General features: G+C 48.4%; 1 protein-coding gene and 2 long non-coding RNA genes across 3 annotated transcripts; all 3 read left to right on the top strand.

The window, feature by feature from the left end:
* The first annotated feature begins 4324 nt into the window (after positions 1-4324).
* LOC135288587 (uncharacterized) lies at positions 4325-6425 on the top strand. The gene is made up of 3 exons (XR_010351643.1): positions 4325-4373; positions 4576-4787; positions 6335-6425. It is a non-coding gene; the product is annotated as an uncharacterized LOC135288587 (long non-coding RNA).
* A 6553-nt stretch (positions 6426-12978) lies between these two features.
* LOC135288474 (TOG array regulator of axonemal microtubules protein 2-like) lies at positions 12979-17956 on the top strand. Its single transcript, XM_064401863.1, has 4 exons — positions 12979-13166; positions 14738-14843; positions 15582-15817; positions 17335-17956. Exons 1-4 carry the CDS (start codon positions 12979-12981, stop codon positions 17489-17491), a joined length of 687 nt encoding a protein of 228 aa, XP_064257933.1. The 3' UTR covers positions 17492-17956.
* Positions 17957-18644: 688 nt separating this feature from the next.
* LOC135288586 (uncharacterized) lies at positions 18645-22921 on the top strand. The gene is made up of 4 exons (XR_010351642.1): positions 18645-18764; positions 19744-19847; positions 21213-21417; positions 22590-22921. It is a non-coding gene; the product is annotated as an uncharacterized LOC135288586 (long non-coding RNA).
* Positions 22922-24834: the final 1913 nt, after the last annotated feature.

The raw sequence follows: 24834 nt of genomic DNA, 5'->3' as shown, positions 1-24834 counted from the left end.
GAGCTGCTTTAACTTCCACAGCATGGTGCCATTGTTTGTGTCCCAGCACTTTGTTTGATGTGAAGAGAAATTAACCAATTCCCACACCAACCAGCTGCAACCCAGAACTGAGTGGGAATTCCAGAAATAAAGGACTTGAAAAGTAGCTTTGGAGAGGGTTTACTTCCTAGACAGTGTGAAACCCTGAGGCGTGGCCAGGCTGGGCTTAAGGCTGGCTGCCCTTGGGAAGGGAAGGGAAAGGGATGGAGTTGGGGTGGGGTTTTGCAGCCATGGAAATGAGAGAACCACGGGCTATTGCATCACAAAGGGGCAGCCCCATGGGCTACTGTGTCACAAAGGGGCAGCCCCACGCTGGGGCTGTGAAGGCTGTGAAGGTTGTGGCTGGCACGGCCGCAGCGGCAGCAGACGCGTCTGGCTCTGCCTCTCTGTGCCGAGCGCTGGCGATCGGAGTCACCCGGCCTTGTTCTGAGGCTGGGCACCAAGCTCCTGTCGCTGGCTACACTGAGAGTGCTCCCAAATTCAAACCCAGATCCTTCTGCCAGGCAGAAGCACGGGTTCAAAGATGGAGTTTACTGGAAAAGGAAAAACCTCTGAAGGAAAAGGTGAGCATAGGAAGGAGCTGAAAGGCTGAAGCCAAATGGAAAAACAATCCCACCATATTTCAGGGAAAACTGCTCCATGGTGCTCAGTTCTGGGTCAGAGTAGGTGGCTGACAGATACAGATGATCCTACAAGGATGCCCATGGCATCACAACATTCTGTCATTAGTTTACTCTGCTTTCTCCTTTTTGACAGCAGCCAAATCACTCATACTGTCAGCCAGGACAGGGACTGTGGCCACAGCTGAGCACAGACTGGACATGGTCATGAGATGCAAGTCCTCTTGCTTTCCTTGCCATCAATGTCAGGTCTCACTACAGATAAATTTCCCATTCTTCCTCTGCTTGCTGGTCAGGTCCAACCCTGAGGATGGTATTACAGTGCTACAGAAACACCAATAAGGCCTGCCTGTTGCTGACAGGACTTAGTGGTTTACAGAAATAGCAGTCACAGCTGTGTGGGTTTTTCCTGTGGATTCACAGGCCAGACTGAAGAAGGAATATTTTCTCCTCTTATCATTGGAGCCTTCGCCTTTTCCCTTCAGACTTGCCAGCTCCATACTGTTCATAGGAATTAAATGCAGGCTAGTTCCATGAAAAATGAACCCAAATAAATTTTCTCTAAAATGAAAAATTATTCCCCTTGAGTGCCACACCCATTAGATATGTTAATGATAAAGGTGGGAATTCACCTAACTCACTTCTTCCCTTGTGAGCATGGCTCAGCCTCACACAGAGGTGAGGGGGTAGAGCTGGGCCAATCTCTGGTGGGAGGAAGGGTCTTGTGGCAGCCCAGAGAGCCTGTGCACATTGCCAGGGAACAGCTGTGCCCTGCATGTGCCCCTGCAATGAGCTGTGCTGCTGCCAGTGCCTGTGGAGCTGGAGGGCTGCTCAGCTGTGGGGCAGGGAGAGGAGCAGGAGGGTGCATGTGCAGCTGAGCCATTGCTGGAGAGCACAGGGCTCTGGGCTCCCTGCTGTCCCAGGGCAGCCCAGAGGCCAGGGTGCTCCTGTAGCATCCCTGTGGAACTAGGTCAGGGTTTTCCCTTGGCCTGCCTCAAGTGTCTGCCAGCAAGAGAATGTAGCCCTGTGCAGCTCTTTAGAAGTTTGCAGGGAATGTGTCCCACGAGATATGGAGCTTCAGATGCTTTGGGTTTGCATTTTGGTTTCTCTTATATTTTGTGTCTCCACTTTGCAGGCCTGTCTGGCTACCCTCTTGCCAAGAGGTTTTCCCTGGCCAGTCCCTCTATGCTCTTTCCCTCCAAGCCATTGCCTCCCATCCAGAAGAGCTCTCCTTCTACCAAGCCAAGCCTGATATGCAGCAGAGAGCAGGAGAATGGGAAAGATGGCATTGGCTATGCTGAGGGCAGGAGAAAAGAAGAGGAGCTGAGTTCAGAGGGACAAGGATATAAGGTAAGGAGACCAAGCTAAGTGCAGTGTGGTCAATTTCCAGTTTCTGTGCTGTCAGCAGAGCTCTCAGACCTTTTCCCTGGCTGGAACTGTCCCTCTCACTGAAGTTGAACAGGTCCTGATTTGGTTCTTTAGCTGGCCCAGAAATGATGGGATACAAACAAAGGGTGTGCATCTGCCCCTGCTGCCTCCATTCGCATTCCTGGCCATGGCATGGGGGCCCTGGAGAAACTTGGGCAGGCAGAGACCTTGCAGAGAGCAGCAGGGCAGGGAGCTCTGCTGAACATCCTAAATGCCAGTGAGGCTGAGATGGTGGATGTGTGGGGGCTGGAGAGCAGCGAGCATCCTGCGAGCTCAGCAGCAGCATCTGGGCTCAAAGGCTGCTGGGGAAGTGTAGGAGGGAAGGGCAGCAGCAGAAGAAATGAGGGGCTTGAGAAGAGCAGGTTTTGGCCTCCTGCAGAATGGCTTTGTGGGGACATGACTGGAGATCAGCACTGGCTGTGAGGTACCTTAGAGGCAGGGAGTTATAAAGCCTCTCCCATGACATCCAAAATGCCCGTGGAGGCAGTGACACCTCAGAACATTTTGATGTCAAATATGTGAATGCCAGCTGGGAATGAAGCCACTTTTGGAGAAGAGTGAGCACAATGGGAGAGGTGCCAAATATGTGCCATGGTCTCTCCCTCATCATCTCCCTTTCCATTCCCCATCCTGGGCCAAGCTGCTCCATCAGTTTCCTTGATTTTTCCTGCCAGGACACAGTTAAATGCATTCCTGAATGTCTTGAGGCATGAATGGGGACAAGGCTGCATGCTTGATCTGAGCACTGTGTTCTACTCTTTGCAGGCTTCCTTGCTGTGTTCCAGTGGAGGGGATATGAAGAAGGGGTTATTGGGACCACCTCTGATCCCCCCCATAGGCAAGGCAGTAAGTCCCTCTCTTGGCAGTGCTGTGGGCTCTCTGCAAAGCTCTCTGCAGCTGGAATTCCAGGAGTCCCAGGAGATGAGGTAAGCCAAGGTGTCTGCTGCTGCTGCAGTGTGCTGTTCATCTCTGTGTTCCCATCCCAAAGTGTGGTTATTTTGCACAGCCAGGTGTCCCATGTATTTAGGCAAACCTCTGTGTATTCCCCATTTTGCCCATCTATGATGACCCAGCACAATGTCAAAGCCAGCACCAATGTGCCAAGAGCAGAGGTGGTGGTGGGGAAGAGGAGGCAGGGCTTCAAAGAACCTCAGGATTGGTCCTCTGCTGGACTTGGCTATTGATTCCCTTTGTAATGGTTGTGCTCTTTTTTGGGAAGTGAATTGCTTGGGTCTGGGTCCTGCAGATATTTGAATGCTGTCATTCTTGACTGCTAACTTCTGCACCCATGAGATTACGTATGGGCCAATACTGGCTACTGGAGAGGGGTCTGCAAATTCAGGTGCTGCTTCTGTAAACATCAGGAATATTTTCTCTGTGCCTGGGCCTCCACTGTGAAATGAGATGCCAGAGAAGTTTTGGGGTATAGATGTATAATCTGATCAATGTTTAATATTTTGATCTGGGCTTCAGATCAAAGAGGGCAAGGTGGTAGACAAGAGTTATAGGACCGTACCTGATGGAAAGATATTGGCTTGGATATGTGAGAGAAAATGTAGCTGTCAAGCTTATCCGAGTGATAACAATAAAGAAGGAGACACAGAAGTATCATTTGAATTGGAAATCTTTGGGAGGGCTTTTAAAGTGCAATCTGAATATCCTCCCCTAGCAGCTGAGTTGGAAAAAGCCTTTTTGTTCTTGAAAGAGCCAGGAGGTGTCATAGCATTCTCGGAGACAGCAGTGCTCTGACCACATGTAGCATGAGACTGTCACCAGGTTTAGGCACGAGCAGGCAAAGTCAAGCTTTGGCACCTGTACAAAAGTAGCTGCCCTCCATACAGTCTCGTGTCTCAGCTGAGCAGCTCTTGCTGCTTCAGTGTGGCTGTAGGAGCCACTTGGCTCCAAAAGGAGAGACAGCAGAATTGGGGAGTTAGGATGACAGTTGAGGAATGACTGATGGTGGTGAGGAAGAGGAGGCAGGGCTTCAAAGCACCTCAAGATGAGTCCTCTGCTGGACTTGGCTATTGTTTCACAGAGAGCTTGGCCAGCTCTCTGTGACTCCCGCAATGGAAAGCTTAAGGACAATGAATCAGCTTTGCATCCTGGTGTGTTTCTGTGCTGCATTTCCTCATTCATCAGAGTGCCCACGCTAAGAATGTTTACATCCTTTCATGGTACAGCCATTCCCTCCCTTCTCTTTCTACCTCCTCACGTGTTCATTGTCCTCCATTTTCTCCAGGTCAGGATGCAGCAGCAGAAGCAAGGAGGAGAACTCTGAACATGCAGGTAGGTACAGGGCATGTCTGTCCTAAAATGACCATTGTGGTCTTGACTCAGAGGTGACATTTGCAAAGCTTGATAAAAACGCATTCTTTTAAAAATTTCTTTAAATGCATTTCAATTGCTTGACGCGCTCAGTGGACTCTCCCAGAGCCCAGTCACTGGGAGTGTTCTCTGGTGGTGCAGTGAAAATTCCTCCACTTTGCAGGCATGACTAGGTTCATTTTCTCCACGTCTTTCCGGCCATGTCCCTCTTCGCTCCTTCCCTCAAAGCCATTGCCTCCCATCAGAATCAGCTCTCCTTCTTCTAACAATAATAAAATGTACAGCATGGAGAAAGAGAACAAGGACATTGGCACTGGCTATGATAATGACAGTAGAAAACACCAGGAGCAGAGTTCAGAAGAAAAATGTTATAAGGTAAGGAGACCAAACTACGTCCTGTGCAGTAGATTTTCAGTTTATGTGTTGGAGGCAGAGATTGGAGATCTTTTCCTGTGGTGTGACCTCAGGGAAGCAGCTGAGCCAAAGAAGAGCTCAGCTGGACACTGTGCTTCAGGCTGTCTCTGCAGTGGCTGTGGAGTGCAGACTTCATATCCTCAGCATGTGTCAATAACAGGAGAGGTCTTTGAATGGTTTCTGGGCTCTGTTGTGGTTCCTCCTCTGTCTCATGGCTGAGAAAACACCAGCAGCAGCTAAAGTTGAGCAGCTAAAGTTGTCCAATCTGGAGAAGCTGTCCTTCTAGATTTAGTAACCTATGGGTATCTGTGAGCCATGTCTATGTCTTGGTGGTGTTTTTTCTCAGCTGTGTCTGGTTGGGATGGAAAAAGGTCTTTGCTGGAGCAGGCAGTCCTGCAAAGTCAGTTCCAGGTTGTCTCAGCTTTTGACTTGTACAGCCATGCCCTCTGCACAGTTGTCTCTGCTGCTATTTCTAGACTTCATCAGCTTCTGCGCAGCTGTGTGCTGTGGCATGGCTTTGTCCAGAGGGAAGGGGTGGGAGGTGGCCATGGGGAGAGCAGCCCAGAGCCCAGGCACACAATTGCCTTGGCAGCAGGGCCAGGAGCTGCAGTTGTTTTGGGTTTGCCATGGGGTGCAGAGGAGGCAGATGAACAAGAGTTTTGGTAGACAAAATGTCCAATCAAAGGCTTGGATACTTGATTTCAGCCTTGCTGAGAAAGGGCCCAGTGTCTCCGTGAGAGGAAGTGACCCTCTCACTGAAGTTGAACAGGTCCTGATTTGGTTCTTTAGGTGGTCCAAAAATGATGGGATACAAACAAAGGGTGTGCATCTGCCCCTGCTGCCTCCATTCGCATTCCTGGCCATGGCATGGGGGCCCTGGAGGAACTTGGGCAGGCAGAGACCTTGCAGAGAGCAGCAGGGCCAGGAGCTCTGCTCAACATCCTGAAAGCCAGTGAGGCTGAGATGGTGGATGTGTGGGGGCTGGAGAGCAGTGAGCATCCCGAGAGCTCAGCAGCAGCGTCTGGGCTCAAAGGCTGCTGGGGAAGTGTAGGAGGGAAGGGCAGCAGCAGAAGAAATGAGGGGCTTGAGAAGAGCAGGTTTTGGCCTCCTGCAGAATGGCTTTGTGGGGACATGACTGGAGATCAGCACTGGCTGTGAGGTACCTAAGGGGCAGGGAGAGAATAGTGATCTAAACCCATTCCCATGACACCCTATACTCCAGGTGGAGGCAGTGACACCTCAGAAAATTTTGATGTCAAATACGTGAATTCCAGCTGGGAATGTAGAAAATTGAGCTCAAGGGGAGAGGTGCCAAATATGTGCCCTGGGATCTCCCTCACCACTTCCCTTTCCTAGGTCAACATTCCCCATCCTAGGCCAAGCTGCTCCATCAGTTTGCCTTGTCTTTTCCTGCCAGGTCACAGTTAAATGCACATCTAAATGTCTTGAGGCATGAATGGGGACAAGGCTGCATGCTTGATCTGAGCACTGTGTTCTACTCTTTACAGGCTTCCTTGCTGTATTCCAGTGGAGGGGATATGAAGAAGGGGTTATTGGGACCACCTCTGATCCCCCCCATAGGCAAGGCAGTAAGTCCCTCTCTTGGCAGTGCTGTGGGCTCTCTGCAAAGCTCTCCGCAGCTGGAATTCCAGGAGTCCCAGGAGATGAGGTAAGCCAAGGTGTCTGCTGCTGCTGCAGTGTGCTGTTCATCTCTGTGTTCCCATCCCAAAGTGTGGTTATTTTGCACAGCCAGGTGTCCCATGTATTTAGGCATTTTGCCGATCTATGATGACCCAGCACAATGTCAAAGCCAACACCAATGTGCCAAGAGCAGAGGTGGTGGTGGGGAAGAGGAGGCAGGGCTTCAAAGCACCTCAAGATGAGTCCTCTGCTGGACTTGGCTATTGTTTCACACAGAGCTTGGCCAGCTCTCTGTGACTCCTGCAATGGAAAGCTTAAGGACAATGAATCAGCTTTGCATCCTGGTGTGTTTCTGTGCTGCATTTCCTCATTCATCAGAGTGCCCATCTTATGGCGGTTTTCCTCCTTTCATGGTACAGGCATTCCCTCCTTTCTCTTTCTACCTCCTCACATGTTCATTGTCCTCCATTTTCTGCAGGCCAAGATCCAGCAGCAGAAGCAAGGAGGAGAACTCTGAACATGCAGGTAGGTACAGGGCATGTCTGTCCTAAAATGACCATTTTGGTCTTGACTCAGAGGTGACATTTGCAAAGCTTGATTAAAACGCATTCTTTTAAAAATTTCTTTAAATGCATTTCAATTGCTTGACGCGCTCAGTGGACTCTCCCAGAGTCCAGTCACTGGGAGTATTCTCTGGCAGTGCAGTGAAAATTCCTGCAGTCTGAAGTGTTGAGTGGCAGGAGCTGGAGTGGTACCTCGTGGCCCTGGAAATGCAGTGCAGGAAAAGGAAATATTCCTCTCCATTCTGCACATGCCTTTTAGCTCCCTGCAGCCTTCCTAATGTCACAATTAGTAAGGAAAACAAGGCATTTAGCACAAAATGAGAAATGTTCCCACTTCTTCCTCCTGCTTTTGTAGCAGAAATCCTTTCCTTTGGGCACTTTCTGAGCTGAACCCTTTGAGACGGGATGGACATTAATGGACATTGCCTGGTTTTGTATTGGCAGAAATAGAGAAACCTCCTATGACAGAATGTACTTATAAATTTTCCTGTCAGGGAGAAGGAGCCTTCCAAATGGATGCATCCTATGCAGGGTCTGAGTTTGTCATCCTGTGACAGCACGAGCCCAAAGCCACCTATGGCAGGTTCATCATGACAAATCTCTTCCCTGGCTCTCTGCCTGTGTCAGTGTTGCAGGCTGAGGCTGGGGGAGGAGATGCCTTCTGCCTTGTCCTCCCTCCCTGCCTTGCCTGATCCCTGACAAGTGGAATTGGGCCAGACAAAATGCACTCTCTGGTGCATCTGGCTCAGCCAATGCTTTCAAGTTGAAAGCCCCAATGACACTGTTGTTGTTCCTCTGCCATCTCTGGCTGTGTCATGATGGGACAGATGAGACTTGAAGAAATAATTCTGCTGATGCAGAAGAAGAGATCAGATGACCTGGTCCCTTTGCTCCGGGTTAGTTCTGGCAAATCCTGGGTACAGCCCCTTTGGAATGACTCCTTAATTGCTGATGTGCAGCTGGAATGCTTAATGCAGCTAGGGGGAAGTATTGCTCAGTAAGGAAGGTGACATTTTTTCTGGACTCATTCTGGACTAGAAATGACCTATATCATTAATCCTTAGCTGTCTCACTTTTATTACTGACTGAAGCATTCTACAGGGTGAAGGAATCCCATTTTAGGACAGGGATTCCTCTCAAACTGCTTGGCTGCTGTATGAATTTACCCTCTGTGAAGCCATGTAAAGAATTAGTTCTCTTAGCTCTAACAGCTCTGTTGGAGAGTATTTCAGAATGAGCTCCATTGTTCTTCTTGCAATTAGAAAATCAGCCTTTAATCAGGCTGGCCCAAAATTGGCCCAGTCTCATACAGTTCAGAAGGAAACCCTCGGGGAAAATGAATTATCTGGTGCCAAGAACACAGTTCATGTTTGGGTAACACTCCTGCAATGCTAAGTTTTTCTTTGCATGTCCTCTAAAATATTCCAACAAAGAGAAGAAAATGTTGCTCTAAATGCATCCAGGTATTAGAACCTGGGACTTTTAGTAACCAAAAGAAGATGCTTACTAATATCAGCATGAATAAGAGCAGATAAGAATTGCTGTCAAGAGCAATCTCCATCTCTACCCATCTCTGTCAGACACAGAGGCTCTCCAGCATCCAGGGGCTGGGGCCTTCATCATGCAGCAGGTTTCAGTCTGCTGGCCAGCAGAGTAATGTCATGTCTGCTGCCAGTAGCCCATCCCTTGGGAGAGGCTCTAGGCATTGTACCTTGCTGCTCTCAGTCACAGTCTCTGTGTCTTCTGAGGGCTCTGCAATCTGGAACCTGTCTTGCCTGTTGTCCAGCATTGTGGTTTTGGGGGCTTGACATCTGCCAGAGATTTACACAAACCTTTGCTTTCATTTCCAGGCCTCCCACTGAGCCAGGCCAAGGAGATGGATCATCACACTGATCCTGGTCTTACGCGTGACACAGACCTGAGGGAAGGTTTTGGAAAGGTAAGGGAGAAGGACAGGGATGAGCAGAATTCCTTTCCAGTGGCGGTTTAGTGCTTGGCCCAAAATGTCACTGAAAATCATAATCATCCTCTCCTGGGCAATGTGGATTCTCTTGGGAATATATTTGACAACTAGAGAGCAATTGCTTGGCTCTTTCCAGTGGTGTCAAGGTGCCTGGTTTGGAGATGGTGCTAAGGTCATGTCAGAAGCATTCTTTATGTGCAAAGGCTGTTTTAGAGAAGTTCTGAATGACAGAATAAGCTACACACAAGTGAATGTAAGCAAAGTGCATCCTCGGAAGCAGAGAAGCAAAGATTCTAATGTTGTGTGTAAGCAAGGCTGCAAAAGAAAATGGGAGAGTTTGATTTTTCCTGGTTACCTTTCTGGCTGTATGTCACAGCCCTCTCATTCTCAAGTTTTCTGCTCATTAACAGCAGTGTTTCTGCAGCTTGTTTTCATATGACTCCCCATTTTGGTCTCCTGATGTCAGAGACCAAGTCCTTCAGAGTCCTTCAGAGCTGAGTCCTTCAGAAGCCAGGAAGTGAGAAACAGCTGCAATTCCTGGCCATGAGTGTTAAGCAACAGCTAATTACCCCTCCTTGCTGGATATTGCGCATGGTTTTTATTCTCCTGCCATGGCCTGTAGGAACCGAACTGCCTGCTCACTGGCCGTGTCAGCTCTTCCTCTGTCTTGGAGCACTCCTATGACCTTCATGCTTCAAGCAGGGCTTCCTGACATAGGCTGCAGTTGTAGCAGTGTAAGGTTGTGGCACAGAAATGTTCCACCTGGCTGTTTGTAATTGCCAAGGTGAGGACGGGAGACATTCCTCTGAAACTTTTGGAATGGATATGGAGCTGCATTGAAACCTGTGGCACTCTGTGGACTCTGGACTCTGTGCTCCTGAGGAGATGTGTCTGGTTTGTGTGTCTCTCCTTACAGTCTATGATGCATTTCCATTGCACCTAGATCCGTGCTGCATTGTGCATGTTGGCTCAAAAGAACTTAGAGCGGAAGGATGCAGAGCATTTGGAGAGAGAGATGAAGAAAAGGAGGCAAAGGAAAACATCCTTGCAGCCCATTCTGGAGACAGTTGAGCCCGGGGATGAAGCTGAAGCAAGTAAGTGGTGGCTACACTTGTGGTGGTCCTTTTTGACCACTTGCTTGCCCTTTGCAGTGTTGCAGTCAGACTGGGGGACTGTTCCACTTGCATTTGAGTGGAAGCTTGCTTGGGATTTAATTCTGTTTCTGAAAGAAAAATACAGGGGCATGAAGTGTCTTGCCCATGGCCTCAGTGAGTCAGTAACAGAATATCAGTTTCCCCCCTTCACCTCGAAAGTCTTTCAGAGTAGAAAATTCTGTCTTGCAAAGCACACTAGAGCTTCAGACTCTCTCCTGGAGAGCAGTCTTCAGGCAAGGTGAGTCCAAAAGAATGCTTTTCAACCAGGGTGCAACCTGGAAGAAACAAAATGCAACTCCTTCTCATGAAAACACCAGAGATCCTTCTCCTGCCACTCCCTGCTGAGGAGCTGGTGCTGTAGAGCTGTGCTGAAGCCCCCAGGCAGTGCTTCTGCTGTAGCCCCGGGAGCAAGCAGCGTTCCCAACTGAATCCCAGCTGAGGCTCTGCCTGCAGGGCTGTGAGCGCTGCCCGAGGGCGGCAGCAGGGCCCTCAGGAGGCAGCACTCAGCCCCAGGGCTGGCAAGTTTTCTCACCCTTTCCATCATTACCTTATCTAGTGCCTTGCACTTAGAAGCTCCTCTTTGGTCCCTGCAGACTTTAGCCTACCACCTGTTGATGGCACAGCTTCTAGAGTGCAGAGAAAACACCCTGGTAGTGCCTTGAAGAAGAAGGTCTTGAAGAAGCAGGACAATGTGTCCCTACTGCCCAATAGGCCCATCATCCATGGGGATGGCAGCTTCCCACGCAGCTCCTCAGGTAAGCCTGCTCCATGGCAGCTTTTTCCACACAGGGTTTCCCTTGCACAAGGAGTACAAACTGCCTCCTGCCTCAGCCAGCACAGCTGGGATCTTGGGTCCGTAGTCTGTCCTGAGAATGAGCAGCAAATCTACTTTTGAGTTACTCCAGCTTGGTAGTGCTGGAGCAGTGGTTCTTAGAGCTCTGTTGGAAAGTTGAGCTGAATCAAGTAGTGTAAAGGCCTGAGCTCTGGCTTTTGCCCATCCTGATAGTCCAAACTACAGCACTGGTGCCAGGAGGCAGCTGTGACTGCAGGGTGAGCTGCAGGGCAGTCTGCCAGGGTGTGCTCACCGTGCACCTGCGAGAACCACCACCATCAGTTGCTCACTCACCATCTGGCCCTCTGCCTGTGCTGCTGTCCAGTTCTGCAGCCAGCTTTTCTGCTATCCCAGCAAGGGCTGTCTCTGCAGGGCAGTCAGCAGCTTGGTGCAGTCGTGCTGCTGCTGCTCCCAGAAGTGCCCGAAGGCTCCTCGTTGCTGCCATCCCACAGCCTGCAGTGCCAAGAGGGAACAAGCAGTGCCTCCTGTGTCACCCAGCAAATACAGCAGCCATGTGCAGCCGATGACACCAGGAGGGGCTGCCTGCTGCTCCCAGGCTGTTTGCTGCCTGCAGGAAATACACAGCAGACAGTCCCTAGTGGCTCCTGTCTCTCCTTTGTGGGCAGCCTGCCTGTGCTGTGATCCCAAGCAGGGTGAGATAAGAAGATGGCAGCTAGGAGTGATACTTCAATGCTCTTTTCTAGTGATGCTGCTTTCATGCCCAGAATTGACCAGAACTAGCCTGAGGTGTCTCTCCATTCATACTGAATGCAGATGTGTATGTCTACAGACTTCTGCAGTGACATCACTGGTGTCAGTGGCTGGGGTACCTCAGGGACACCCAGATTAGCTCCTGTCTGAATATTTTTCTTGTTATGGTTCCTCCATACTTGGTGAGAATATGCAAGGTAGCACAAAAACCCTATAGAGTCTAGAGCAGTTCATCTCGATTCTGTGCAATATTTATACTCCATCATTGTAGACAGCTGAAATGTTTTCATCTACACATTAAAAAATGAGCTTTTTAGTGCACAACATGAAATTTTTGATTGGCAGTGCTTTTGATGACAAATGGGTTTCCTAAGAAATGCATTTATCATCTGATTTTCTTCATACCCTGTAAGTTTTTTTCCTTACCATAAAATTTAATTAAGGCAAACCCAGGTCAACTGATCAACAAGAGAGTGTGTCTGCCAACAATGTGGATCTGTATTTGCATATTTTTATCCTCAGAGTGCATTTGGAAACCTTTTTAATCAACTGTCTAGTCTGGAAATTACATTTTTCCACAAGAGAAAGCTTAGAACATACTGAGTTTGCAAACACATCCATTAGATGACCAATTTCACCTCAGCATCTTTGAAATACAGGCAGTGTGCACCTCTGAAAGAGTACAGATTGATGATGTTTGGAAAGAACAACATCCATAAAGTACTCCCTTCCCAATAGTAGGGATACTAAAATGTATGTGCACTCAGCTGCCTGCTGTCTAGAATATTTGCAGTCCGTGGGAACAGAGGCGCTGTCAGGTGGGAAGGGTCAGGTATGGCTGTTCCCTGGTAGCTGCTCCGTGAGGATTGAGCCGGGCCCAGCAGGGCTGGCCTGTTCAGGCTTGGCTTGGTGCTGTCTCCAGGCAGCTGCAGGTCTCTCCTCAGGGAGCTGCAGAGGGCCCCTGTCCTCAGGGCTGGGGAAATCAGGGTGCTGAGACAAGAGGGGCACTGAGGGGTTCCCTCCTGGGTAGCGAGTGCTGCTGGTCAGCGCTGTCTGGCAGGGAGCGGGAGCTCTGCGGCCGCAGGAACCTGCCGCTGGCCGTGGCACCTGTGGCCCTGGGGAGCTGGGGCTGCGGGGCAATTGTCAGGTTTAGCCTGGAGCTGTGCCCAGCTGGGGGGCTGGGAGAAAGCAAGGAGCCCCAGGAGCCAGAGAGCAGGGAAGTCTCTGAGCCAGTGCCAGCTGGCACCACAGGGAACCCTGGCTGGGAGATGGGGCTGCAGGCCGCTCCATGGCGGGGTGCCTTGCCCGGGCTGCAGCGCCCATGGCCGACCCTCTCCTTGCAGTGACCTCGCAGACGGCCACTGGTGCCCAGCGCCGAGAGGAGCCGCTCCGTGGGCATGGGCAGAAGGACAGAGCCTCTCCAGACCCACAGCACTCCTTGCTGGAGGCACTCTCCTTGCTCGGCAGCGATGACTGGTAAGAAAGGCCTTGTTCACTCTGTGTCCCTCTTGGCATTAACGTAGGTTAGAATCGTGTCTTGCTAGTACCTCTGAGCCCCCGAGAGCCCAGAGTGGACAAAGGGCACTCCAGAGCAGTGAGAGGATAAAGATTTGAGAGCAGCCTTTTCTTGGCCTTGCTCTGCAGCACTGCTCCAGCTGCAGCAGCTCCGTGCTGCTTCCTCGCTTTGCCTGTTGTTCCATGGAGCTGCAAAGGAAACCTTGAGGGGATGGCAGAAGTTTTGAGTGTAGAGAGTTGGGTGCCTTGGGCCACTGGCCCAGTGGGACTGAGTAAGATTCCTCTCTGCCCCCACTGCTGACAGCAATGGCAGGTGACAGCGTCTCCCTGTGACCTCCTGCATGGGAGTCCCAGAAGCAGCTCCAGGGAGTTCCTCCAGGGACTTGTGCTGTCCAGTCCCTCAGCCTGTCATTACTCCTGAAGGGCTCATGGCAGAAGAGAAGGAAAAAGAAATGAAATCCTCTAGGAATCTTGCACTTTTGGAATTCAACTTTTTCCTTCTCACTGCTTCATATGGGCCTGAGATGTTTTGTCAATACTCACCATGTGTCCCAAAATTATACACAGGCAGAAGGAGGCCCAGAGGTGATAACCCTACAAATGTTAGGTGATATTGGTTTTCTTTTTAATGTCTTTTTGATCACTCCCTGGTAGATGCTTCATTCACACAGGGGTAAGGACTCCATACACACTGGGATGAGCATGAAAAATCTGCCACGATGCATCTCCTTGTGCAGTCACCTTTGTTTTGTCCTTTCTCATGGGTGCCCTGTGAGGTGCAGAGAGCTTCTGCAGGTGTAGGGGGTCCAGATGATGCTCAGGGGTGCCAGTGGGATCAGTCGCCAGCCCTGTGCTGCAGCCCTGATGCCTCACATTCCTTCCTGTAGCTGAGGCCCTGCACAAAGTGCTGAGAGACAGAGTTGTTTGCACCTTTTAAATAACATGTTGCTGTTGTGGGGGTTGTTTTAGGTAGGGGCTTTTGGGAAAAGCCAGAGTTTCAACAGTTCTTGCTCAGGGGTGGAATCTCCTGGGACATCCTGCTGCTTTTTTTGGGGAATATGTGAGGTGGAGTGGAGGGGGTGACAGAGAGAGGCCTAGATGGCAGAGGGGAAACTCAGCTCCAGAGTGCCAGTGCAGACTCTCAGTGCTGAACTGCCTGCTGGGGCTGACAAAAAAGGAAAATGCCCCAATAACAGCTCAGTGGGACTGTGTCTCAGGGACAGGCACAGGGAGGTGACAAGAAACAGCAGCTTGGTCTGGTCTACAGCTTCTAGGAAGCAGTGCCAGGGGGGCATCATGTGCCAGAGATTTCAGAAAGGCTGTCTGCTTAAATGGCCACTCTGAAACCCCTCTATTCACCTCTTGGATTTCTGTAGGCTTTTGACAGCCACATCATCCTGTGACAACCTTTTCCACAACTAAATTAAGTACTCCTTGAAAAGCACCTCCCATTGTTTGACTGAGCTGCCAGCCTGATAATCTCAAAGGGTGCTGCCTTGGTGGAGAGAAAAAATCAATCTTCTGCCTTTCAGGGAGATGAAGGAGAAGGGACTCTTCAACATCAAACACCTGGCTGGGTCCCATTCAGAGGTCCTGCTGTGTAGACTTCATGACATTTGCTTGGCAGTTACCAGCGAGGTGAGAACATTGTTCTGAATTGTCCCACATACTTCATACATGGTGTGTAGAGTAGGTATGTGCTTGTTCATCTCCATGTGTGCTCAGGGTCTGCCTTCATTTCTGCTTTTAGACCTTCTATTTCTAATTTCTGTCAGCTATCTGTGGGATCTGTGGGTACATGTAGCTGTATTTACTGGTAGGTCGGGTATCTGACACGTGTCTTTGAGTGTGGTGCCTTTATAATGCAATGTGCAAATGCAGAAACTGAGACACTAATGAGGTTATTTGCCAGAGTCCCAGTCTCTGCCCAAGCTGTAATTCAACACTGCAAATTGGTCTCTGGGTCTGAGCCTGTGTTTTCTGTTTCCTGGCTGAGTGCTTCAGCTGCTGGTGTTGTTTTTTGAACAGGAGCACCTGACTCTTCTATCTTTATGATTTGTGCTTTTATGATTTGAAAGCAGCCCTTGCTTCAGTTTTTTAGTCAAAGGGCTTAAAATCAAAGCTGTGAACATTTTAGAAGAGTTAAGTAGAACACTTGAATGAAATATATTTTTTTAGGCCTGCAGTAAGCAGGTGTGAGACCAGAAATTGGTGCCAGAGTAAAAGCCTTTCTGTGCTTGTGCTCTCCTGCTCTTACTGTACTTTGATGTTCCTCTGGACACAGTGGGATGTGTTGTCATTTTCTGGGACTTCTGTTGAAGGCAACTGGTTTTCTTTTCAAGGTGATTCTTATGTTTCCCCTCATGACTTGTCCAGGTGGCCAACCTCCGTTCCAAGGTGTCCTACTCTGCAATTGTCACTCTGGGAGAGCTCTTTGTGACCTTGAAGAAGAACATGGACTCTGAGGTGGATGAGGTTGCTCGGGTCCTTCTGCAGATGGTGTCCAACTCCCCAGAATTTGTTCAGAAAGCAGCCAGTCAGACCCTGGGGATCATGGTGGAGAATGTGACTCCTGCACGAGCAATGACTGCTCTCATGGACATGGGAGTCAAGTAGGTTGTTCTTCTTTTAGTGATATTCTTCACCTTCTAGTGTGTGGGAGGGAGAAGGGATGAGACAGAGAATGGGAATGGTGGGAGGGAAGGGTCCTGTATGCTGCATCTTCTGTGAACTCAGTGACTTCATTCACCAGTCAATGTCATTTCTCTCTTCTTGTCACCTGTTTCTGCCCTCCTGCAGCCTATTAGTTCTCAGAATCCCAGAACTTTAGAATATGGGGAGTTGGAAGGGGCTCATCAGGACCATTGAGTCCAGCTCCTGGCCTTGCACAGAACAGCCCAAGGGTCACACCAAGTGCCTGAGATTGTTGTCCAAATGTTTCTTCAACTCTGTCAGGCTTGGTGCTGTGACCACTGCCCTGGGAGCCTGTTCCAGTGCCCAACCACCCTCTGCGTGAAAAACCTTTTTCCTGATACCCAAATGAAAGCTCCTCTGACTCAGCTTCCTGCTGCTTCCTGGAGTTCTCCCAGGCTGTCAGATTTTCCTAGCTGTGGTGACTGGTGGGGAAGTGAAAGTGCCTGCAAAGGCTGAGGATAGAGCCTTGTGCTTTTGTGGCAAGAGGGACAATTGCAATTGCAGCTGTGAGTGGTGTTTGGTATTTCACAGCACTAACCACAGAGGCCCTGGGAAAACCATGTCTCCTCATGATGCCATTAGCTTGAGAAAGGAGGAGGGTACTTGCTGGGGCGTGGAGCACATGGAGGACAATCTGCTGGGTGTGGCACAGCCTGCACAGCAGGTGCAGCTCCTGCCAAAAGGAGTCTTGTATGACTGGCCATAGAACTCTACTTTCTATTCAAACTCATGTTTCATGTTAGCCTTGGGATGATGAATCACTTTAAAGGCACCTTCACAGCCTGACTGCCATGGAACAGTTGAAGCACATGCTGCCTTAAATATTGGTGCTGGGCCTGGTAGTTCCCAAGAGACACTCTCTAGAACAGGACGGCCTGGCTAAACTGCCTGTCCCTCCTTTCCTCAGCTTTGGAATAGGGTAAAACATTCAGATGTATCCGTTGCCAAGCCTCACAGAAGAAACAGGCTGCATTGCTGGATATTCTGCAACTTCATGGCCCACAACATGTTTTCCCTGCATTTGTTTCTTCCCAGAGGTCTGCAGATTTGGGGATCATGGGTGGAAAGAGCCTCAATCCTGCTGCAGCTCTGTGTACTGGCTGCCCTCTGATGGGTCAGCATGAGTTGTCTTTAATTTCTAAATCATTCATATGTAATCTATTTCCTTAATCTTTCTCAGAGTAAATACTGTGAAAGGAGCTGAGTATCAGAGAGTGCAGGGAGACTGAATTCCTCCCTCTGCCTTGCAGGCAGTCCTTCTGTACAATGCTAGCTTTGTGTTTACCTGAGTTCAGAACCTTCTAGCGGTGTCTAAAGTTGCAGGGAGAAGGCAGGCCTCCTTCCCCCAGCAAGGACAGGGAGCAGGCTCTGGCCAAGGCCTGTGCTGCTGCTGCTCCTTCTCCCTGTGCCCCAGGGTTTGCTCTCTCCTTCCCAGGAGCCGCCACGCCCAGGTGCGGAAGTGTGGGGCCGAGCTCCTCCTGTCCCTGATGGAGAGAACTGGAGTCACAAAGCTGGCAGGCACAGCCAGGGCTGAGAGGCTGGCACACGTGGCAGGGAAGCTTGCTCAGGACTGTCACCAGGACACAAGGTAATGATCCTCATTTCACTTCCTGAAACAGGAAAACCGTTCCCTGTCTGGCCATAAAGGAAAAAGCACAAAAGATTGGAAACTCAAGGCAATAATAAGTGACCTCAATGTGTGGATAAGGGTCATAGAATCACAGAATATGCTGAGTTAGAAGGGAACTATCAGGGTCATCCAGTCCAGCTCCTGGCCATGTGCAGGGCACCCCAAGAGTTACTCCATGTGCTGAGAGCATTGTCTAAATGCTTCTTGAGCTCTGTCAGCCTTGGTGCTGTGACCACTGCTCTGGCTTGCCTGGGCAAATGACTGTACTGGGTAACCTGAGGTTGGCCAGCAAAAAGATGCATTGCCAACTTCCTGTGGCTTGAAGGATTCTTTACTGAGATCAAAAGAGCTCAGATGAGCCAGTCCAACAGTTTTCATTGTCTTTAGGTGCACAACACAAAGCCAAAGTGTTGGCTAATATTCATCACTGAAGGATCCCAAACATCTGTTTCTCATTAACTTAATACATTCCTAGAAATATTTCAGGGGTCTTTAGACAATGTATTCACTCTTTATAAAACCCCTTCTGCAGATTTCTAGAATGTTTTTATCTGTGGCTCAATGACCTCCAAATTTCTTCTTGAAGAAAACTGTGATTTCCTAGTGGCAAAATCAACCCAAACCACCAAAATCCTCTTACTTTGATGATGAAATTCCCATTAATAGCTGCCAAGAACACCAGAGCAACTAGCTGCCCCTGTGCATACATATAGTATAGAATAATCAATAGGATGCAGGAGGTGTTTTGTCCTGGCTTCCCTGCTAGTTAAAGAAAGGCAAATTATTGTGCAATGGCAGCAAGACACTGCTAATAGGCTCTGACAACAAAGCAGATGTGTTTTGCTTGTTCCCTGGGATCCTTTGATCCCAGAGGAGCACACCCACATTTTCAGAGTGAAATGGTATTTTTCTGTTGCCCCACATTCTCCTCTTGCCTCCTGTGTTCATCTGACAGCACTGTGCAGTGTCAAGTGGAGGTAAATCTCCCTCTTTGCTGAGTAGGTAATGCCTTCTTGTGCAAGGATTGCACATGATGAATTTAAGGTATAAGCCTCTTCTGTTCACACTCTTCCTTTCTTTGTTCACTTTTCTTTCCTTTCCTCCCTTCCTTCCTTAGGCATTATGGACAGGAGATGGTGAAGATGTTGCTCAATCATCAAAAATTTAAAATGCTTTTGGAACGATCTCTTTCCACCTGTGACCTGGAGGATATTCTGACAAGAATGAAGAAGAAAGTAAGTGCTTGGCAGGAGAAATTACTCCTTTACACAAGTATTGCCACTGCTAATGTGAGATCAAACATCCCCAATCTGTCTTGATCTCATTCTTCTTCTACTGAATAATTTTTCTCCTGGGAATGAGGTGTTAATCCTCAGCCTGTTCATCTGCAGACCACAAAGAAATTGATGTTATTAGGGAAAAGGTGGGGTTTGGAATATTTTCAATATCATTCACAAAGAAGAAAGGGAAAGAGAGCAAATGGGTTTACATTTAAGTGTAAGGCCCCACCATGCTCTCCCTCCTCTGCCCAGTAAAGCAATTAAGTGAGAATAGTGCTTCTGAAAAGAACAGAGTCTTTGCAAAAGATACTGGAAGTAGTAGTACTAAAAATTTCCAAATTTACAAAAGATGGCCAAGTCAATCCTAGTTACTACAATTACAGTCTTTTGGGAATACTGCCCTGCTGTCAAGCTCTGTGGAACTGGAAAAATCTTGGTGAATTCAGCAGCATCCTGTGGAAATTCCTTTGTTGTTTTTTTTTGTGGATTTTTTTTTTTTTGGGGGGGGGCGGGGATTTTATTTTTTTTAATCGACATTACAGAAGGGAGCATGCCTTTGTTCAGGCAGAGGGAGAGTGAGTGTTGAACCAAATCCTTCCAACACAATGGGCCAATCCCCAGAGAGTCCATTTTTTTCTGTTGCTTCTGTTGTTTACGAACACTCGTTGCCTGCCAGTTTGCATTATTCCCATTTATGCTCAAGACTAATGAATTTGGGATTTTAGACTGCTGCTCAGTCTGGCAGCACCCATAACCTGCCTTGGGCTATTGAAAACAAAGAGTTGGCATCACTGAATCCCTGTTTCCATCTGTAAGTTAGGAAATGTTTCCCTAAGCCTTGGTAGCAGTGATCCTGGTTCTAACTTGTGTTTTAAACAGGGAATTTCCTATTTTATACTCTAAAGATTGATGGGGTTTCTCTATGTCTTTGTAGGGGATGGAAAACCAGAAGGCTGAACGCCCATCTGTCAAGGAGCTGGTGAAGAAGAGGAACGATGGCTCCAAGAAGCCCCAGGCCACATTGTCTTCTAGCAAATGGTACTGAGCACTTTATTCAGATGTGACAAAGCACATGACAAGCTTTACATGTCTCTTCCTCAGGAAAATCTTTCTGGCAGAGATGGCCAGTGACACAGATTGTTCTTTTTCCCTACAAATGCTCTATGATAAAAAAAGTCTACTTCTGCATTAGGCTGAACACAACTTCTCTGGAGGGGTTTTCACAATTGAGAGACAAAAAGACCCCATTGGTTACAGCTCAGATGATCCAGTGCAGTGACAAGGGCAGTGTTATGGAGGCTGTGACAGGGCCAAGTTTCTGCTGCCTGACTTGGACAAGGAAATTCAACCAGGGCTTTTTTTTCATCTGAGTGGAGTCTTTTCCACATGGGTGTTTTGATGAGAAGTCCCAGTCTAGAAGCAGGATGCCATTCCACAAAGATGCAGTTCTCATGCATGTGGTTTGGCCTGGCTGAATCATGGTTTTCTTACCCTGAAACAGTATCAAGTTTGAGTAGTAAGTAGCAATGCAATTCCTGATCAACTTCAGGCAACAGGTGTCTCAATATGTACTTTTTGTCTTGATATTCCTGTCCTTCATATGATTTGCTTGATGGAGACAGCATGTTTGGTTTCTTTTGTCCTGTGCTGCAATCAGCATTTAAGACAGGAATTTGGTCCTTGCTGTCTCTTCACGGCAGTTGCAGAGCTACTTGTACCTGTTCTCCTCTGATCACAGAGGGGATTTATTTAGCTCTGTCACGCTCAGCAGTGGCAGGAAAGTGACCACATGCCTCAGTAGCATAGCTAGCATCTTTCCATGGTCATGGAAGAGACAGGTTGATCCAGGAGAATTGTTCCCAGGGGGGTTGTTAAGCTGTGGATCTAGTCTCTAGGGAAGCAAATGAAATGTGAGCATAGTTCTGGGATGTCTGGCTTCTGTTTTTATCTCTGTTACTGATTTTCTGAATCCTTCACATATGGCCCTGTTCATCTGTTCAGATGCATCTGAGCTATTTTTGCAGATTGTCATGCCTGGTTGTAGAGACACTTCTCCGGAGTGATGAGTTTCCATGTTATAAGACACACACGTCCCATATGAGGAGGCATTTAAACTTGGAAGTAGTGTCTCTCTTTCTCCACAAAGCAATGTGAACTGTGTGCCTTGGCAGCCATCTGAAGATAGATCAGATGCATCTCTTGGTTTTCCTGAGTGAGCACTGGCAAGAATGTTCCTTGCAGATTGTCTCTCGTAATAATTGTCATGAGGTCCACGTTGTTTTTCAGACCCTCATGATTTTCCAGCTTGAAATCACATAATGAGGAAAGCTCCTGAAGATGTTTTGCTCACAATTAACTGAAGATATTATCACCGACAGGTCCTAATTTGGATTTATTTTCCAGAGTGAAATCTACCTCTGATGGATGCCTCCTACACCGTGCACAAGCCCAGGTCACGTTACCTCCGGTTGAGGAAGAAACGGAGCTGCTCCAGAAGCTTTACAATCTCCTGGAGGCCAAGGGGTTTCAGACGCGCATGGAAGGAGTGTCACTCCTCCAAGACTTGTGCAAAACTAGCCCCCAGCTCATCTCCACTAACATTGTCCAAGTATGTAGGGTATCTTCATTGCTCCTTTCCTTTAGCTCCTTTCCTAAGCCTGTAGCAGTAAAGTTAATTCAGTGTGTCTTGGCATTCCATCCTGGCTGTTTGGGACATGCTGGTCCCTCTTACCCAGGCAAATTTAATTCAGGTCCAGGCTTCAGGACAAGTTATTTCAGTCCAGCTGTATATGTCTGGCAGGTGCCTATTGATGCCGTTCATCAGATGATGACAGAATTTTCTGCTGGTGTGACTGCTGCTCTCTCCTACTCCCAGCTGGGTTAAGTAAAGGCAATCCAGCCACTGAAAGCATGGCAATTATTCTCTAGACCAAAAATGGGTTTACCTAGGGAAGAGAAGATCAGACTGGGTTGGTTTAAACCCAGGTTTTTTTAAGAATACTTCCATATACTCCATCTAGTCTTGCCCAGGCACAACTCTGGCTCTCATTTCCATCCTTGTTCCTATTCCTCTTGGTAAAAACAGAGCTCACCCTTCTTGGGGGGTCTTTTTTTCTCCTTGGAAAAGGAGGAAAACAGCTAAGGACTCATCTCTGCCGTCTCCTCCCAGTAGCTGCTTTTCCCCTTTCTCCAAGAAAAGGTGCCTGATGATGTGTCTGTCAAGGGACTGAAGCTGCTCTAATGAGAACTGTACAGCTCATTAAATTCCAGAAGTCTACCTGTTACTTAGAGAAATGCTCTGCATCCTGGAAGAGTTGATCAGAGCCCTGCACTTCTCCAGATACTGCCGCTAAGACAAACAAAAGAAAACTTAGATCTCCTCCAGCCGTAGTTTTGGCAAAATCCTAATTGCCCTCAGTACTTGAGGCAACTGTATAGAAAACCGGGCATTGTAAACATCTGCTTCCATACTTCTAAAGCAAAGGTAGTCTTTAGCATGAATAAATTGAATGGATTTAATGATTTATAGATGAAGAGAAATACCATAGGAACTGTGCTCTCCCCAATCAAACATCTTAAAAACAGAAGAAAATCTTTCTAGCAGCATGAGGTTGCGCCACCATTCCAGTGAGTGGCCCACAGGAAAAGAGTGAAATTGTGCAAGCAAGTGCTGACCTGACAGAAAGGATCACTCTCATCTTTTACATTGCTGACTGCTACATCCACTCTTCAAACAAGGACATGTGAATCCAGCTTTCATGTTGTTTGTTCTCTTCACAGATTTTTGAATATTTTGTCCTGAGAATATCTGACAGCCACAAGAAAGTGAAGCAGAAGGCGCTGGATGTGCTGGTAGAAATCACAGGCGTCCTGAAAGATGCCTTGAACCCGGTGATCATTGGTTTGGTGGAAGGAATAACGAAGAACCTGAACTCCAAGGATCCCAGGGTTCGTGCCGCAGCTGTGAAAGCGCTGGAAGAATCCATTGCTCATTTAGGTAAGGCTGAGCCCTGGCATGGACTCTCCTCACCTGTGTCTCTGTCTCTCCGACACAAGAGAGTGCTGAGTGCCTTGATAGCTGCTGTTGTCTGTGGAAAGCTCCAGCTGGCATCCCCCAGAAGCTGTGCAGGTGCAGTCCTTATGCACCCGTTCCCCAACAGGCTTGAACGTGATCAGCATTTCCCAAAAGTCTCAGGAGCCCTTGGCTCTGTGCTGCCTGTCTGAAGAGCAAGTCCCAGACTACAGCTTTGCTACAGTTCAGAGGCAAAGGGGGTTTGGAGTTTGCTTGGGCCCCGTTTGACTTCCCAAATGCTCTTGGCATGAAGGGAGACTGACCCATCAGAGCTCCTGCAGAGCAGCCACCGGGAATGCTCTACATGATAGGCATTAGCTGCCTATTTTCCCCTTTTCTTCTTTGTCTTGTATTTTCAAAGGGGAACTTAGGATTCCCCAAGTTCATTTCTTTATAACAAACAGGTATAAACCCAGCTGTCAATGATGCCCTGTTCCACATGTTGTTTTGCATGGGGCAAGATGTCTACAGCAGTTAACTACATAGGCAAAGGCTGCTCTCAATTCCTTTGCCACACAGATTTATGTCAGCTCTGAAAATGCCACACTGAGGAAATGTGCCTGAAAATAGGAGTGTTGAAGAGGCAGGTGTTCAAGGGGAGTTGCCACTTTCTCCTCCTCAGCTGCTCTGTGAACTCAGGAACTGCCTGACTCGGTGCCTTTCTGTGTCCCAAGTATGGGGTTCTTCCTTTTTGCTCTGGGATGCAAAATCTTTTCACTGCGTACATGTGACTGAACTCTTGATGTCCCTGATGGGAAATGTTTTAACATAGCTCCTGATACAGCAGACAACTTTGCATTTACAAATGTGAAAGGAGAGCTTTTCTTTTGCAATTTAAATCCCTGCCAAGCAGGCTGGAAGGAAAGAAGAAAAGGATTCAAAAACCAGCAGAAATGTACTTTATTTTATAGAATGGGGTTGCCCCTACCCTTTCCCTCTGCACTGTCCTTTCTCCTATGGTCTCAGAAAAGTGAGCAGAAACATGTGTTTCACTTGTAGATAAAGTATCACTGCTGAAGGAGTTCAGCTACCAGTGGAATCAACTGAGTGGCCAAGCTCTGCTGGATGTCACGGAGTGTATCACAGGTATGGCCTCCCCTTGTAAGCCAAGAGGTCTTCCCAGGGAGTATTTACAGGCAATGCCTGTGAACAGACAGCAGAGTAGCTCCTCCAAACCAGGAGGTGCTGAGCTTGTCCCTCCTGCCCAGTGCCCAAGGCAGGTGTATTTGGCAGGTTTCCCTGGCTGCTGCAGAGCTGTGCAGCACCTGAGATGGGGGCAGAGCTCGGCCTCGGGGCTGAGCTCCCACTGGGGCATCTCAGAACCCAGCTCCAGGAAAGGGAGGGACTCAAAATACCCCAGCTGGCTCCTCTCTTGGAAGCTCAGGGACATCTGTCATCTTTTCGGGAAAATGGTGGCAAATGCTGTTTCAGGGGATCAGTTTGTTTTGTCCTCACAGAACTCTTGTTTTTCTCTTGGAAAGCTTTGAGGCTGAACTGTGCAGAGCCTGGGGTCACAGCTTAGGTCAAAACTCAACAGATGTATTAGAGGCAGGGATTTAGTGCAAGGCAGCCTTTGGGGGCAGAGGGGCAGAAGCAGAGTGCTGAGGCTCCCTGCCTGTGCTGCCAAAGTGGCACTGGACTGAGCATTTCAGGGTGTGCAAACACTGTCTGCCTGTGTCAGCACTGTCCCAAATGTTACAAATGCAGCTGATAATTGATTGCTCAGAGGTGCTTGCTATGTCAGCAATAGCCAAGGAATGGGAAAATTATAATCCCAATATATAGTAGAACAGACTATTGATAGCCTTGCTTTAACTGGGGCTAAAGCCACTGCTAATTAGGCCAACATCTTTGAATGCAAGGTTTAATACACTTTGTGTCTTCATTGGGAATCTCAAAAGGGCATGTTCAGCGATTGGGAATGTCAAAGGCCCTTTAAAGAGCTTTGAAAAA

This window comes from Passer domesticus, chromosome 33 (genome assembly GCF_036417665.1).
Source record: "Passer domesticus isolate bPasDom1 chromosome 33, bPasDom1.hap1, whole genome shotgun sequence".
Classification (NCBI taxonomy): Eukaryota; Metazoa; Chordata; class Aves; order Passeriformes; family Passeridae; genus Passer; species Passer domesticus.
Note: the sequence above shows the minus strand (reverse complement) of the source record. Positions and strands in the feature narration are given on the sequence as shown.